Below are 17,427 nucleotides of genomic sequence, written 5' to 3'. Positions count from 1 at the left end.
ACTGTACAAATGTCTGGACTGAATTCAATATTACCACTACCTTCTTAAGGCACTGTACAAATGTCTGTACTGAATTCAATATTACCACTACCTTCTTAAGGCACTGTACAAATGTCTGGACTGAATTCAATATTACCACTACCTTCTTAAGGCACTGTACAAATGTCTGTACTGAATTCAATATTACCACTACCTTCTTAAGGCACTGTACAAATGTCTGTACTGAATTCAATATTACCACTACCTTCTTAAGGCACTGTACAAATGTCTGTACTGAATTCAATATTACCACTACCTTCTTAAGGCACTGTACAAATGTCTGTACTGAATTCAATATTACCACTACCTTCTTAAAACCATGTCTGTCTAATAGGATATCATTGAATCAGGTACCTTTTTGTAAAAATATATCATCAAGAAACATTATGCTTATGTGAATACATTGTGTACAATGGGGGAAAGATTTAGTGTAACAATACTGAAGCCTGGAGATCAAAGAAATGTCGCCAAGGCACTGTAGATCATTCCATGTGTGTTATTTCATAGTGTTGATGTCTTTACTATTGTTCTACAATGTAGAAAGTAGTACAAAATCAAAGTAAAACTCTGGAAGGAGTAGGTGTGTCCAAACTTCTGGTACTGTAGCTGAATCTTTAAACACATGAAATAAATGATAATCTTCAGAACATGGTCAAAGCAACAAAATAACTAGGCCTTTACTATGATGGTGAAACTTGAATACATTTTGGGATTAAGTGGGGTTAAATCTTCCTAGAAGTGACACAGGGTGGACGGAGGGACATGTTAAAATGGGCACTCTTACCCTTTTGTGTAAATAGTAGTGTTGTATTTACATGTGCAGGCTTTGTTACGAAGGTCTGACTGAGTCCCTCCTACTAATAACTACTGTGGTGCTTATGTATGGAGTTGTATACTACTGATAACTACTACAGTATTAATGTATGCAGCGGAATACTACTGATAACTACTACAGTATTAATGTATGGAGGTGTATACTACTGATAACTACTACAGTATTAATGTATGCAGCGGAATACTACTGATAACTACTACAGTATTAATGTATGGAGTTGTATACTACTGATAACTACTACAGTATTAATGTATGGAGTTGTATACTACTGATAACTACTACAGTATTAATGTATGGAGTTGTATACTACTGATAACTACTACAGTATTAATGTATGGAGTTGTATACTACTGATAACTACTACAGTATTAATGTATGGAGTTGTATACTACTGATAACTACTACAGTATTAATGTATGGAGTTGTATACTACTGATAACTACTACAGTATTAATGTATGGAGTGGTTTACTACCAATATGTATGGAAAATAAATAATAATAATAACAATATTAATAATTATTATTACTATTATTATTAATATTATGTTTTTGTGCTTGCCTGTTAGCTAGCAGTTCTCAACTGTTAGCAGCCAATGGCTAGCACTTTCTTACTGGCGACAAAAACTGATTGCCATCCTTTCTTTGAGTCATTACTGAATTATTTAATGTAACAAATCAAATATTAAACCTTGTAAACAATTCATGGTAATTCATGGTAATCTTGAAAATAATTCATTTAGAATCTGCATATTTTTTAAAATTTTAATTTTACCTTTATTTAACCAGGCAAGTCAGTTAAGAACATATTCTTATTTTCAATGACGGCCTGGGAACAGTGGGTTAACTGCCTGTTCAGGGGCAGAACGACAGATTAGTACCTTGTCAGCTCGAGGGGGTTTGAACTCGCAACCTTCCGGTTACTAGTCCAACACTCTAACCACTAGGCTACGCTGCCGCCCCATATACGTTAAACAGCTGTTTATTGGCTGGAATATGTGCCGTTACTTCTATTAAAAGGAACATGAAGATATTTGAGAAGTTTTACGGTATGTAGATCGTATGTTGCAGCATAGTATGTAATGAATGGTGAGGCATAGTGAGGTGTAGTACATACGTGTACAGGCCATGTTGGGCGGGTCACTGTCTCTCCTATAGTATCCTTCCTCACAGGTACAACCTACGGAACCCTGGACTCTGGTGAAGCTGTGAGGAGGACATTTACTGCAGGCAGGGGTCTGCAGCACCGATCGGAAGAATCCCGCTCTGCAGACTGGAGACGGGAGAGAGATGAGGACTCTAGTGAAGCTGATACGAGGACATTTAATGCAGCACGGACCAGAATAAACCTGCTTTACACACTGTAGAGAGGAGAGAGAGGAGTAGGTGGTTAGATTTACCCTGCACACTGAAGATGAGAGACGTTTCAATTTGTCAGACATTACTGACATTTGGTTTCTAACTCAATGTGGTTTCTAACTCAATGTGGTTTCTAACTCAATGTGGTTTCTCACTCAATGTGGTTTCTAACTCAATGTGGTTTCTAACTCAATGTGGTTTCTAACTCAATGTGGTTTCTAACTCAATGTGGTTTCTAACTCAATGTGGTTTCTAACTCAATGTGGTTTCTAACTCAATGTGGTTTCTAACTCAATGTGGTTTCTCACTCAATGTGGTTTCTAACTCAATGTGGTTTCTAACTCAATGTGGTTTCTCACTCAATGTGGTTTCTCACTCAATGTGGTTTCTCACTCAATGTGGTTTCTAACTCAATGTGGTTTCTAACTCAATGTGGTTTCTAACTCAATGTGGTTTCTAACTCAATGTGGTTTCTAACTCAATGTGGTTTCTAACTAACTAACACATGTAGTTATTGGTGGTATAACTCAGGAACCAGTAGTTATTGGTGGTATAACTCAGGAACCAGTAGTTATTGGTGGTATAATTCAGGAACCAGTAGTTATTGGAGGTATAACTCAGGAACCAGTAGTTATTGGAGGTATAACTCAGGCACCAGTAGTTATTAGAGGTATAACTCAGGAACCAGTAGTTATTGGTGTTATAACTCAGGAACCAGTAGTTATTGGAGGTATAACTCAGGAACCAGTAGTTATTGGTGGTATAACAGACAGTAGTTATTGGTGGTATAACTCAGGAACCAGTAGTTATTGGTGGTATAACTCAGGAACCAGTAGTTATTGGTGGTATAATTCAGGAACCAGTAGTTATTGGAGGTATAACTCAGGAACCAGTAGTTATTGGAGGTATAACTCAGGCACCAGTAGTTATTGGAGGTATAACTCAGGAACCAGTAGTTATTGGTGTTATAACTCAGGCACCAGTAGTTATTGGAGGTATAACTCAGGAACCAGTAGTTATTGGTGTTATAACTCAGGAACCAGTAGTTATTGGAGGTATAACTCAGGAACCAGTAGTTATTGGAGATATAACTCAGGAACCAGTAGTTATTGGAGGTATAACTCAGGAACCAGTAGTTATTGGTGGTATAACTCATGAACCAGTAGTTATTGGAGGTATAACTCAGGAACCAGTAGTTATTGGTGGTATAACTCAGGAACCAGTAGTTATTGGTGGAATAACTCAGGAACCAGTAGTTATTGGAGGTATAACTCAGGAACCAGTAGTTATTGGTGGTATAACTCAGGAACCAGTAGTTATTGGTGGAATAACAGACAGTAGTTATTGGTGGTATAACTCAGGAACCAGTAGTTATTGGTGGTATAACTCAGGAACCAGTAGTTATTGGAGGTATAACTCAGGAACCAGTAGTTATTGGTGGTATAACAACCAGTAGTTATTGGTGGTATAACAGAGAGTAGTTATTGGTGTTATAACTCAGGAACCAGTAGTTATTGGAGGTATAACTCAGGAACCAGTAGTTATTGGTGGTATAACAGACAGTAGTTATTGGTGGTATAACTCAGGAACCAGTAGTTATTGGTGGTATAACTCAGGAACCAGTAGTTATTGGAGGTATAACTCAGGAACCAGTAGTTATTGGTGGTATAACAGACAGTAGTTATTGGAGGTATAACTCAGGAACCAGTAGTTATTGGAGGTATAACTCAGGAACCAGTAGTTATTGGTGGTATAACAGACAGTAGTTATTGGTGGTATAACTCAGGAACCAGTAGTTATTGGTGGTATAACTCAGGAACCAGTAGTTATTGGAGGTATAACTCAGGAACCAGTAGTTATTGGAGGTATAACTCAGGAACCAGTAGTTATTGGAGGTATAACTCAGGAACCAGTAGTTATTGGTGGTATAACTCAGGAACCAGTAGTTATTGGTGGTATAACAGACAGTAGTTATTGGTGGTATAACAGACAGTAGTTATTGGTGGTATAACTCAGGAACCAGTAGTTATTGGTGGTATAACTCAGGAACCAGTAGTTATTGGTGGTATAACTCAGGAACCAGTAGTTATTGGAGGTATAACAGACAGTAGTTATTGGTGGTATAACTCAGGAACCAGTAGTTATTGGTGGTATAACTCAGGAACCAGTAGTTATTGGAGGTATAACAGACAGTAGTTATTGGTGGTATAACAGACAGTAGTTATTGGTGGTATAACTCAGGAACCAGTAGTTATTGGTGGTATAACTCAGGAACCAGTAGTTATTGGTGGAATAACTCAGGAACCAGTAGTTATTGGTGGTATAACTCAGGAACCAGTAGTTATTGGTGGTATAACAGACAGTAGTTATTGGAGGTATAACTCAGGAACCAGTAGTTATTGGTGGTATAACTCAGGAACCAGTAGTTATTGGAGGTATAACTCAGGAACCAGTAGTTATTGGTGGTATAACAGACAGTAGTTATTGGAGGTATAACTCAGGAACCAGTAGTTATTGGTGGTATAACTCAGGAACCAGTAGTTATTGGTGGTATAACAGACAGTAGTTATTGGTTGTATAACTCAGGAACCAGTAGTTATTGGTGGTATAACTCAGGAACCAGTAGTTATTGGTGGTATAACTCAGGAACCAGTAGTTATTGGTGGTATAACTCAGGAACCAGTAGTTATTGGTGGTATAACTCAGGAACCAGTAGTTATTGGTGGTATAACTCAGGAACCAGTAGTTATTGGTGGTATAACAGACAGTAGTTATTGGTGGTATAACTCAGGAACCAGTAGTTATTGATGGTATAACAGACAGTAGTTATTGGAGGTATAACTCAGGAACCAGTAGTTATTGGTGGTATAACTCAGGAACCAGTAGTTATTGGAGGTATAACTCAGGAACCAGTAGTTATTGGTGGTATAACTCAGGAACCAGTAGTTATTGGAGGTATAACAGACAGTAGTTATTGGTGGTATAACAGACAGTAGTTATTGGAGGTATAACTCAGGAACCAGTAGTTATTGGTGGTATAACAGACAGTAGTTATTGGAGGTATAACTCAGGAACCAGTAGTTATTGGTGGTATAACTCAGGAACCAGTAGTTATTGGTGGTATAACAGACAGTAGTTATTGGTTGTATAACTCAGGAACCAGTAGTTATTGGTGGTATAACTCAGGAACCAGTAGTTATTGGTGGTATAACTCAGGAACCAGTAGTTATTGGTGGTATAACTCAGGAACCAGTAGTTATTGGTGGTATAACTCAGGAACCAGTAGTTATTGGTGGTATAACTCAGGAACCAGTAGTTATTGGTGGTATAACAGACAGTAGTTATTGGTGGTATAACTCAGGAACCAGTAGTTATTGATGGTATAACAGACAGTAGTTATTGGAGGTATAACTCAGGAACCAGTAGTTATTGGTGGTATAACTCAGGAACCAGTAGTTATTGGAGGTATAACTCAGGAACCAGTAGTTATTGGTGGTATAACTCAGGAACCAGTAGTTATTGGAGGTATAACAGACAGTAGTTATTGGTGGTATAACAGACAGTAGTTATTGGTGGTATAACTCAGGAACCAGTAGTTATTCGTGGTATAACAGACAGTAGTTATTGGAGGTACAACTCAGGAACCAGTAGTTATTGGTGGTATAACTCAGGAACCAGTAGTTATTGGAGGTATAACTCAGGAACCAGTAGTTATTGGTGGAATAACTCAGGAACCAGTAGTTATTGGTGGTATAACTCAGGAACCAGTAGTTATTGGTGGTATAACTCAGGAACCAGTAGTTATTGGTGGAATAACTCAGGAACCAGTAGTTATTGGTGGTATAACTCAGGAATCAGTAGTTATTGGTGGTATAACTCAGGAACCAGTAGTTATTGGTGGTATAACTCAGGAACCAGTAGTTATTGGTGGAATAACTCAGGAACCAGTAGTTATTGGTGGTATAACTCAGGAACCAGTAGTTATTGGTGGTATAACAGACAGTAGTTATTGGTGGTATAACTCAGGAACCAGTAGTTATTGGTGGTATAACTCAGGAACCAGTAGTTATTGGTGGTATAACTCAGGAACCAGTAGTTATTGGTGGAATAACTCAGGAACCAGTAGTTATTGGTGGTATAACTCAGACACCAGAAGTTTTGGTAGTATAACTCAGACACCACCATTAGTTACCAAATTTCTCCAATACTGTCATATTACAAGACCACAAATAGGATTGATAAATTACAAAGACATGTGACTGTCAGATAGATAGCACTGTGTGACTGTCAGATAGATAGCACTGTGTGACTGTCAGATAGATAGCACTGTGTGACTGTCAGATAGATAGCACTGAGTGACTGTCAGATAGATAGCACTGTGTGACTGTCAGATAGATAGCACTGTGTGACTGTCTAATAGCACTGTGTGACTGTCAGATAGATAGCACTGTGTGACTGTCAGATAGATAGCACTGGGTGACTGTCTAATAGCACTGTGTGACTGTCAGATAGATAGCACTGTGTGACTGTCAGGTAGATATCACTGTGTGACTGTCAGGTAGATAGCACTGTGTGACTGTCAGATAGATAGCACTGGGTGACTGTCAGATAGATAGCACTGTGTGACTGTCAGGTAGATAGCACTGGGTGACTGTCAGATAGATAGCACTGGGTGATTGTCAGGTAGATAGCACTGGGTGACTGTCTAATAGCACTGTGTGACTGTCAGATAGATAGCACTGAATGACTGTCAGATAGATAGCACTGTGTGACTGTCTAATAGCACTGTGTGACTGTCAGATAGATAGCACTGGGTGACTGTCAGGTAGATAGCACTGTGTGACTGTCTAATATCACTGTGTGACTGTCTGATAGCACTGTGTGACTGTTAGATAGATAGCACTGTGTGACTGTCTAATAGCACTGTGTGACTGACAGATAGATAGCACTGTGTGACTGTCAGGTAGATAGCACTGTGTGACTGTCAGATAGATAGCACTGTGTGACTGTCAGATAGATAGCACTGTGTGACTGTCTAATATCACTGTGTGACTGACAGATAGATAGCACTGTGTGACTGTCAGATAGATAGCACTGTGTGACTGTCAGATAGATAGCACTGGGTGACTGTCTAATAGCACTGTGTGACTGTCTAATAGCACTGTGTGACTGTCAGATAGATACCACTGTGTGACTGTCAGATAGATAGCACTGTGTGACTGTCAGATAGATACCACTGTGTGACTGTCAGATAGATAGCACTGTGTGACTGTCAGATAGATAGCACTGTGTAACTGTTAGATAGATAGCACTGTGTGACTGTCTATTAGCACTGTGTGACTGTCTAATAGCACTGTGTGACTGTCAGATAGACAGCACTGTGTGACTGTCAGATAGATAGCACTGTGTGACTGTCAGGTAGATAGCACTGTGTGACTGTCAGATAGACAGCACTGTGTGACTGTCAGATAGATAGCACTGTGTGACTGTCAGTTAGATAGCACTGTGTGACTGTCAGATAGATAGCACTGTGTGACTGTCTAATAGCACTGGGTGACTGTCAGATAGACAGCACTGTGTGACTGTCAGATAGACAGCACTGTGTGACTGTCAGGAAGACAGCACTGTGTGACTGTCAGGTAGACAGCACTGTGTGACTGTCAGATAGATAGCACTGAGTGACTGTCAGATAGATAGCACTGGGTGACTGTCTAATAGCACTGTGTGACTGTCAGGTAGATAGCACTGTGTGACTGTCAGATAGATAGCACTGTGTGACTGTCTAATAGCACTGAGTGACTGTCAGATAGATAGCACTGGGTGACTGTCTAATAGCACTGTGTGACTGTCAGGTAGATAGCACTGTGTGACTGTCAGATAGATAGCACTGTGTGACTGTCAGATAGATAGCACTGTGTGACTGTCAGATAGATAGCACTGTGTGACTGTCTGATAGCACTGTGTGACTGTCTAATAGCACTGTGTGACTGTCAGATAGATAGCACTGTGTGACTGTCTAATAGCACTGTGTGACTGTCAGATAGATAGCACTGTGTGACTGTCAGATAGATAGCACTGTGTGACTGTCTAATAGCACTGAGTGACTGTCAGATAGATAGCACTATGTGACTGTCTAATAGCACTGGGTGACTGTCAGATAGATAGCACTGGGTGACTGTCAGGTAGATAGCACTGTGTGACTGTCTATTAGCACTGTGTGACTGTCTAATAGCACTGTGTGACTGTCAGATAGACAGCACTGTGTGACAGTCAGATAGATAGCACTGTGTGACTGTCAGGTAGATAGCACTGTGTGACTGTCAGATAGACAGCACTGTGTGACTGTCAGATAGATAGCACTGTGTGACTGTCAGTTAGATAGCACTGTGTGACTGTCAGATAGATAGCACTGTGTGACTGTCTAATAGCACTGGGTGACTGTCAGATAGACAGCACTGTGTGACTGTCAGATAGACAGCACTGTGTGACTGTCAGGAAGACAGCACTGTGTGACTGTCAGGTAGACAGCACTGTGTGACTGTCAGATAGATAGCACTGAGTGACTGTCAGATAGATAGCACTGGGTGACTGTCTAATAGCACTGTGTGACTGTCAGGTAGATAGCACTGTGTGACTGTCAGATAGATAGCACTGTGTGACTGTCTAATAGCACTGAGTGACTGTCAGATAGATAGCACTGGGTGACTGTCTAATAGCACTGTGTGACTGTCAGGTAGATAGCACTGTGTGACTGTCAGATAGATAGCACTGTGTGACTGTCAGATAGATAGCACTGTGTGACTGTCAGATAGATAGCACTGTGTGACTGTCTGATAGCACTGTGTGACTGTCTAATAGCACTGTGTGACTGTCAGATAGATAGCACTGTGTGACTGTCTAATAGCACTGTGTGACTGTCAGATAGATAGCACTGTGTGACTGTCAGATAGATAGCACTGTGTGACTGTCTAATAGCACTGGGTGACTGTCAGATAGATAGCACTGGGTGACTGTCAGGTAGATATCACTGGGTGACTGTCAGATAGATAGCACTGTGTGACTGTCAGATAGATAGCACTGTGTGATTGTCTAATAGCACTGTGTGACTGACAGATAGATAGCACTGTGTGACTGTCAGATAGATAGCACTGTGTGACTGTCTAATAGCACTGTGTGACTGTCAGATAGATAGCACTGGGTGACTGTCAGGTAGATAGCACTGGGTGACTGTCTAATAGCACTGTGTGACTGTCAGATAGATAGCACTGTGTGACTGTCTAATAGCACTGTGTGACTGTCAGATAGATACCACTGTGTGACTGTCAGGTAGATAGCACTGTGTGACTGTCAGATAGATAGCACTGTGTGACTGTCAGATAGATAGCATTGTGTAACTGTTAGATAGATAGCACTGGGTGACTGTCTAATAGCACTGTGTGACTGTCAGGTAGATAGCACTGTGTGACTGTCAGATAGATAGCACTGAGTGACTGTCAGATAGATAGCACTGGGTGACTGTCTAATAGCACTGTGTGACTGTCAGGTAGATAGCACTGTGTGACTGTCAGATAGATAGCACTGTGTGACTGTCTAATAGCACTGAGTGACTGTCAGATAGATAGCACTGGGTGACTGTCTAATAGCACTGGGTGACTGTCAGGTAGATAGCACTGTGTGACTGTCAGATAGATAGCACTGTGTGACTGACAGATAGATAGCACTGTGTGACTGTCAGATAGATAGCACTGTGTGACTGTCTGATAGCACTGTGTGACTGTCTAATAGCACTGTGTGACTGTCAGATAGATAGCACTGTGTGACTGTCTAATAGCACTGTGTGACTGTCAGATAGATAGCACTGTGTGACTGTCAGATAGATAGCACTGTGTGACTGTCTAATAGCACTGAGTGACTGTCAGATAGATAGCACTGTGTGACTGTCTAATAGCACTGGGTGACTGTCAGATAGATAGCACTGGGTGACTGTCAGGTAGATAGCACTGGGTGACTGTCAGGTAGATAGCACTGTGTGACTGTCAGATAGTTAGCACTGTGTGATTGTCTAATAGCACTGGGTGACTGACAGATAGATAGCACTGTGTGACTGTCAGATAGATAGCACTGTGTGACTGTCTAATAGCACTGTGTGACTGTCAGATAGATAGCACTGTGTGACTGTCTAATAGCACTGAGTGACTGTCAGATAGATAGCACTGGGTGACTGTCTAATAGCACTGTGTGACTGTCAGGTAGATAGCACTGTGTGACTGTCAGATAGATAGCACTGTGTGACTGTCAGATAGATAGCACTGTGTGACTGTCAGATAGATAGCACTGTGTGACTGTCTGATAGCACTGTGTGACTGTCTAATAGCACTGTGTGACTGTCAGATAGATAGCACTGTGTGACTGTCTAATAGCACTGTGTGACTGTCAGATAGATAGCACTGTGTGACTGTCAGATAGATAGCACTGTGTGACTGTCTAATAGCACTGGGTGACTGTCAGATAGATAGCACTGGGTGACTGTCAGGTAGATATCACTGGGTGACTGTCAGATAGATAGCACTGTGTGACTGTCAGATAGATAGCACTGTGTGATTGTCTAATAGCACTGTGTGACTGACAGATAGATAGCACTGTGTGACTGTCAGATAGATAGCACTGTGTGACTGTCTAATAGCACTGTGTGACTGTCAGATAGATAGCACTGGGTGACTGTCAGGTAGATAGCACTGTGTGACTGTCTAATAGCACTGTGTGACTGTCAGATAGATAGCACTGTGTGACTGTCTAATAGCACTGTGTGACTGTCAGATAGATACCACTGTGTGACTGTCAGGTAGATAGCACTGTGTGACTGTCAGATAGATAGCACTGTGTGACTGTCAGATAGATAGCATTGTGTAACTGTTAGATAGATAGCACTGGGTGACTGTCTAATAGCACTGTGTGACTGTCAGGTAGATAGCACTGTGTGACTGTCAGATAGATAGCACTGAGTGACTGTCAGATAGATAGCACTGGGTGACTGTCTAATAGCACTGTGTGACTGTCAGGTAGATAGCACTGTGTGACTGTCAGATAGATAGCACTGTGTGACTGTCTAATAGCACTGAGTGACTGTCAGATAGATAGCACTGGGTGACTGTCTAATAGCACTGGGTGACTGTCAGGTAGATAGCACTGTGTGACTGTCAGATAGATAGCACTGTGTGACTGACAGATAGATAGCACTGTGTGACTGTCAGATAGATAGCACTGTGTGACTGTCTGATAGCACTGTGTGACTGTCTAATAGCACTGTGTGACTGTCAGATAGATAGCACTGTGTGACTGTCTAATAGCACTGTGTGACTGTCAGATAGATAGCACTGTGTGACTGTCAGATAGATAGCACTGTGTGACTGTCTAATAGCACTGAGTGACTGTCAGATAGATAGCACTGTGTGACTGTCTAATAGCACTGGGTGACTGTCAGATAGATAGCACTGGGTGACTGTCAGGTAGATAGCACTGGGTGACTGTCAGGTAGATAGCACTGTGTGACTGTCAGATAGTTAGCACTGTGTGATTGTCTAATAGCACTGGGTGACTGACAGATAGATAGCACTGTGTGACTGTCAGATAGATAGCACTGTGTGACTGTCTAATAGCACTGTGTGACTGTCAGATAGATAGCACTGTGTGACTGTCAGATAATAGCACTGTGTGACTGTCAGATAGATACCACTGTGTGACTGTCAGGTAGATAGCACTGTGTGACTGTCAGATAGATAGCACTGTGTGACTGTCAGATAGATAGCACTGTGTGACTGTCAGATAGACAGCACTGTGTGACTGTCAGATAGATAGCACTGTGTGACTGTCTAATAGCACTGGGTGACTGTCAGATAGATAGCACTGGGTGACTGTCAGATAGATAGCACTGTGTGATTGTCTAATAGCACTGTGTGACTGACAGATAGATAGCACTGTGTGACTGTCAGATAGATAGCACTGTGTGACTGTCTAATAGCACTGTGTGACTGTCAGGTAGATAGCACTGTGTGACTGTCAGATAGATAGCACTGTGTGACTGTCTAATAGCACTGAGTGACTGTCAGATAGATAGCACTGGGTGACTGTCTAATAGCACTGGGTGACTGTCAGGTAGATAGCACTGTGTGACTGTCAGATAGATAGCACTGTGTGACTGTCAGATAGATAGCACTGTGTGACTGTCAGATAGATAGCACTGTGTGACTGTCTGATAGCACTGTGTGACTGTCTAATAGCACTGTGTGACTGTCAGATAGATAGCACTGTGTGACTGTCTAATAGCACTGTGTGACTGTCAGATAGATAGCACTGTGTGACTGTCAGATAGATAGCACTGTGTGACTGTCTAATAGCACTGAGTGACTGTCAGATAGATAGCACTGTGTGACTGTCTAATAGCACTGGGTGACTGTCAGATAGATAGCACTGGGTGACTGTCAGGTAGATAGCACTGGGTGACTGTCAGGTAGATAGCACTGTGTGACTGTCAGATAGATAGCACTGTGTGATTGTCTAATAGCACTGTGTGACTGACAGATAGATAGCACTGTGTGACTGTCAGATAGATAGCACTGTGTGACTGTCTAATAGCACTGTGTGACTGTCAGATAGATAGCACTGGGTGACTGTCAGGTAGATAGCACTGGGTGACTGTCTAATAGCACTGTGTGACTGTCTAATAGCACTGTGTGACTGTCAGATAGATAGCACTGTGTGACTGTCTAATAGCACTGTGTGACTGTCAGATAGATACCACTGTGTGACTGTCAGGTAGATAGCACTGTGTGACTGTCAGATAGATAGCACTGTGTGACTGTCAGATAGATAGCATTGTGTAACTGTTAGATAGATAGCACTGGGTGACTGTCTAATAGCACTGTGTGACTGTCAGGTAGATAGCACTGTGTGACTGTCAGATAGATAGCACTGTGTGACTGTCTAATAGCACTGAGTGACTGTCAGATAGATAGCACTGGGTGACTGTCTAATAGCACTGTGTGACTGTCTAATAGCACTGTGTGACTGTCAGATAGATAGCACTGTGTGACTGTCTAATAGCACTGTGTGACTGTCAGATAGATAGCACTGTGTGACTGTCAGATAGACAGCACTGTGTGACTGTCAGATAGATAGCACTGTGTGACTGTCTAATAGCACTGGGTGACTGTCAGATAGATAGCACTGGGTGACTGTCAGATAGATAGCACTGTGTGATTGTCTAATAGCACTGTGTGACTGACAGATAGATAGCACTGTGTGACTGTCAGATAGATAGCACTGTGTGACTGTCTAATAGCACTGTGTGACTGTCAGATAGATAGCACTGGGTGACTGTCAGGTAGATAGCACTGGGTGACTGTCTAATAGCACTGTGTGACTGTCTAATAGCACTGTGTGACTGTCAGATAGATAGCACTGTGTGACTGTCTAATAGCACTGTGTGACTGTCAGATAGATACCACTGTGTGACTGTCAGATAGATAGCACTGTGTGACTGTCAGATAGATAGCATTGTGTAACTGTTAGATAGATAGCACTGTGTGACTGTCTAATAGCACTGTGTGACTGTCTAATAGCACTGTGTGACTGTCAGATAGACACACTGTGTGACTGTCAGATAGATAGTACTGTGTGACTTTCAGGTAGATAGCACTGTGTGACTGTCAGATAGACAGCACTGTGTGACTGTCAGATAGATAGCACTGTGTGACTGTCAGATAGATAGCACTGTGTGACTGTCAGATAGATAGCACTGTGTGACTGTCTGGTAGCACTGTGTGACTGTCTAATAGCACTGGGTGACTGTCAGATAGACAGCACTGTGTGACTGTCAGATAGACAGCACTGTGTGACTGTCAGGTAGACAGCACTGTGTGACTGTCAGGTAGACAGCACTGTGTGACTGTCAGATAGATAGCACTGTGTGACTGTCAGATAGATAGCACTGTGTGACTGTCAGGTAGATAGCACTGTGTGACTGTCAGGTAGATAGCACTGTGTGACTGTCTAATAGCACTGTATAACTGTTAGATAGATAGCACTGTGTGACTGTCAGGTAGACAGCACTGTGTGACTGTCAGGTAGACAGCACTGTGTGACTGTCAGATAGATAGCACTGTGTGACTGTTAGATAGACAGCACTGTGTGACTGTCAGATAGATAGCACTGTGTAACTGTTAGATAGATAGCACTGTGTGACTGTCTAATAGCACTGTGTGACTGTCAGATAGATAGCACTGGGTGACTGTCAGGTAGATAGCACTGGGTGACTGTCTAATAGCACTGTGTGACTGTCAGATAGATAGCACTGTGTGACTGTCTAATAGCACTGTGTGACTGTCAGATAGATACCACTGTGTGACTGTCAGGTAGATAGCACTGTGTGACTGTCAGATAGATAGCACTGTGTGACTGTCAGATAGATAGCATTGTGTAACTGTTAGATAGATAGCACTGGGTGACTGTCTAATAGCACTGTGTGACTGTCAGGTAGATAGCACTGTGTGACTGTCAGATAGATAGCACTGAGTGACTGTCAGATAGATAGCACTGGGTGACTGTCTAATAGCACTGTGTGACTGTCAGGTAGATAGCACTGTGTGACTGTCAGATAGATAGCACTGTGTGACTGTCTAATAGCACTGAGTGACTGTCAGATAGATAGCACTGGGTGACTGTCTAATAGCACTGGGTGACTGTCAGGTAGATAGCACTGTGTGACTGTCAGATAGATAGCACTGTGTGACTGTCAGATAGATAGCACTGTGTGACTGTCAGATAGATAGCACTGTGTGACTGTCTGATAGCACTGTGTGACTGTCTAATAGCACTGTGTGACTGTCAGATAGATAGCACTGTGTGACTGTCTAATAGCACTGTGTGACTGTCAGATAGACAGCACTGTGTGACTGTCAGATAGATAGCACTGTGTGACTGTCTAATAGCACTGGGTGACTGTCAGATAGATAGCACTGGGTGACTGTCAGATAGATAGCACTGTGTGATTGTCTAATAGCACTGTGTGACTGACAGATAGATAGCACTGTGTGACTGTCAGATAGATAGCACTGTGTGACTGTCTAATAGCACTGTGTGACTGTCAGGTAGATAGCACTGTGTGACTGTCAGATAGATAGCACTGTGTGACTGTCTAATAGCACTGAGTGACTGTCAGATAGATAGCACTGGGTGACTGTCTAATAGCACTGGGTGACTGTCAGGTAGATAGCACTGTGTGACTGTCAGATAGATAGCACTGTGTGACTGTCAGATAGATAGCACTGTGTGACTGTCAGATAGATAGCACTGTGTGACTGTCTGATAGCACTGTGTGACTGTCTAATAGCACTGTGTGACTGTCAGATAGATAGCACTGTGTGACTGTCTAATAGCACTGTGTGACTGTCAGATAGATAGCACTGTGTGACTGTCAGATAGATAGCACTGTGTGACTGTCTAATAGCACTGAGTGACTGTCAGATAGATAGCACTGTGTGACTGTCTAATAGCACTGGGTGACTGTCAGATAGATAGCACTGGGTGACTGTCAGGTAGATAGCACTGGGTGACTGTCAGGTAGATAGCACTGTGTGACTGTCAGATAGATAGCACTGTGTGATTGTCTAATAGCACTGTGTGACTGACAGATAGATAGCACTGTGTGACTGTCAGATAGATAGCACTGTGTGACTGTCTAATAGCACTGTGTGACTGTCAGATAGATAGCACTGGGTGACTGTCAGGTAGATAGCACTGGGTGACTGTCTAATAGCACTGTGTGACTGTCTAATAGCACTGTGTGACTGTCAGATAGATAGCACTGTGTGACTGTCTAATAGCACTGTGTGACTGTCAGATAGATACCACTGTGTGACTGTCAGGTAGATAGCACTGTGTGACTGTCAGATAGATAGCACTGTGTGACTGTCAGATAGATAGCATTGTGTAACTGTTAGATAGATAGCACTGGGTGACTGTCTAATAGCACTGTGTGACTGTCAGGTAGATAGCACTGTGTGACTGTCAGATAGATAGCACTGTGTGACTGTCTAATAGCACTGAGTGACTGTCAGATAGATAGCACTGGGTGACTGTCTAATAGCACTGTGTGACTGTCTAATAGCACTGTGTGACTGTCAGATAGATAGCACTGTGTGACTGTCTAATAGCACTGTGTGACTGTCAGATAGATAGCACTGTGTGACTGTCAGATAGACAGCACTGTGTGACTGTCAGATAGATAGCACTGTGTGACTGTCTAATAGCACTGGGTGACTGTCAGATAGATAGCACTGGGTGACTGTCAGATAGATAGCACTGTGTGATTGTCTAATAGCACTGTGTGACTGACAGATAGATAGCACTGTGTGACTGTCAGATAGATAGCACTGTGTGACTGTCTAATAGCACTGTGTGACTGTCAGATAGATAGCACTGGGTGACTGTCAGGTAGATAGCACTGGGTGACTGTCTAATAGCACTGTGTGACTGTCTAATAGCACTGTGTGACTGTCAGATAGATAGCACTGTGTGACTGTCTAATAGCACTGTGTGACTGTCAGATAGATACCACTGTGTGACTGTCAGGTAGATAGCACTGTGTGACTGTCAGATAGATAGCATTGTGTAACTGTTAGATAGATAGCACTGTGTGACTGTCTAATAGCACTGTGTGACTGTCTAATAGCACTGTGTGACTGTCAGATAGACAGCACTGTGTGACTGTCAGATAGATAGTACTGTGTGACTTTCAGGTAGATAGCACTGTGTGACTGTCAGATAGACAGCACTGTGTGACTGTCAGATAGATAGCACTGTGTGACTGTCAGATAGATAGCACTGTGTGACTGTCAGATAGATAGCACTGTGTGACTGTCTGGTAGCACTGTGTGACTGTCTAATAGCACTGGGTGACTGTCAGATAGACAGCACTGTGTGACTGTCAGATAGACAGCACTGTGTGACTGTCAGGTAGACAGCACTGTGTGACTGTCAGGTAGACAGCACTGTGTGACTGTCAGATAGATAGCACTGTGTGACTGTCAGATAGATAGCACTGTGTGACTGTCAGGTAGATAGCACTGTGTGACTGTCAGGTAGATAGCACTGTGTGACTGTCTAATAGCACTGTATAACTGTTAGATAGATAGCACTG

General features: G+C 42.3%; 1 protein-coding gene across 1 annotated transcript in view; it reads right to left on the bottom strand.

Moving 5' to 3' along the window:
* The window catches only part of LOC124000763 (ephrin type-A receptor 5), a 199,875-nt gene that overhangs the window by 93,888 nt on the left and 88,560 nt on the right, over positions 1 to 17,427 (bottom strand). The window contains exon 4 of the mRNA XM_046307354.1: positions 1,990 to 2,145. Coding sequence (XP_046163310.1) covers positions 1,990 to 2,145 — 156 coding nt within the window. The remainder of the gene's footprint in view (positions 1 to 1,989; positions 2,146 to 17,427) is intronic.

This window comes from Oncorhynchus gorbuscha, linkage group LG16, assembly GCF_021184085.1.
Source record: "Oncorhynchus gorbuscha isolate QuinsamMale2020 ecotype Even-year linkage group LG16, OgorEven_v1.0, whole genome shotgun sequence".
NCBI classification, from domain to species: domain Eukaryota; kingdom Metazoa; phylum Chordata; class Actinopteri; order Salmoniformes; family Salmonidae; genus Oncorhynchus; species Oncorhynchus gorbuscha.
Note: the sequence above shows the minus strand (reverse complement) of the source record. Positions and strands in the feature narration are given on the sequence as shown.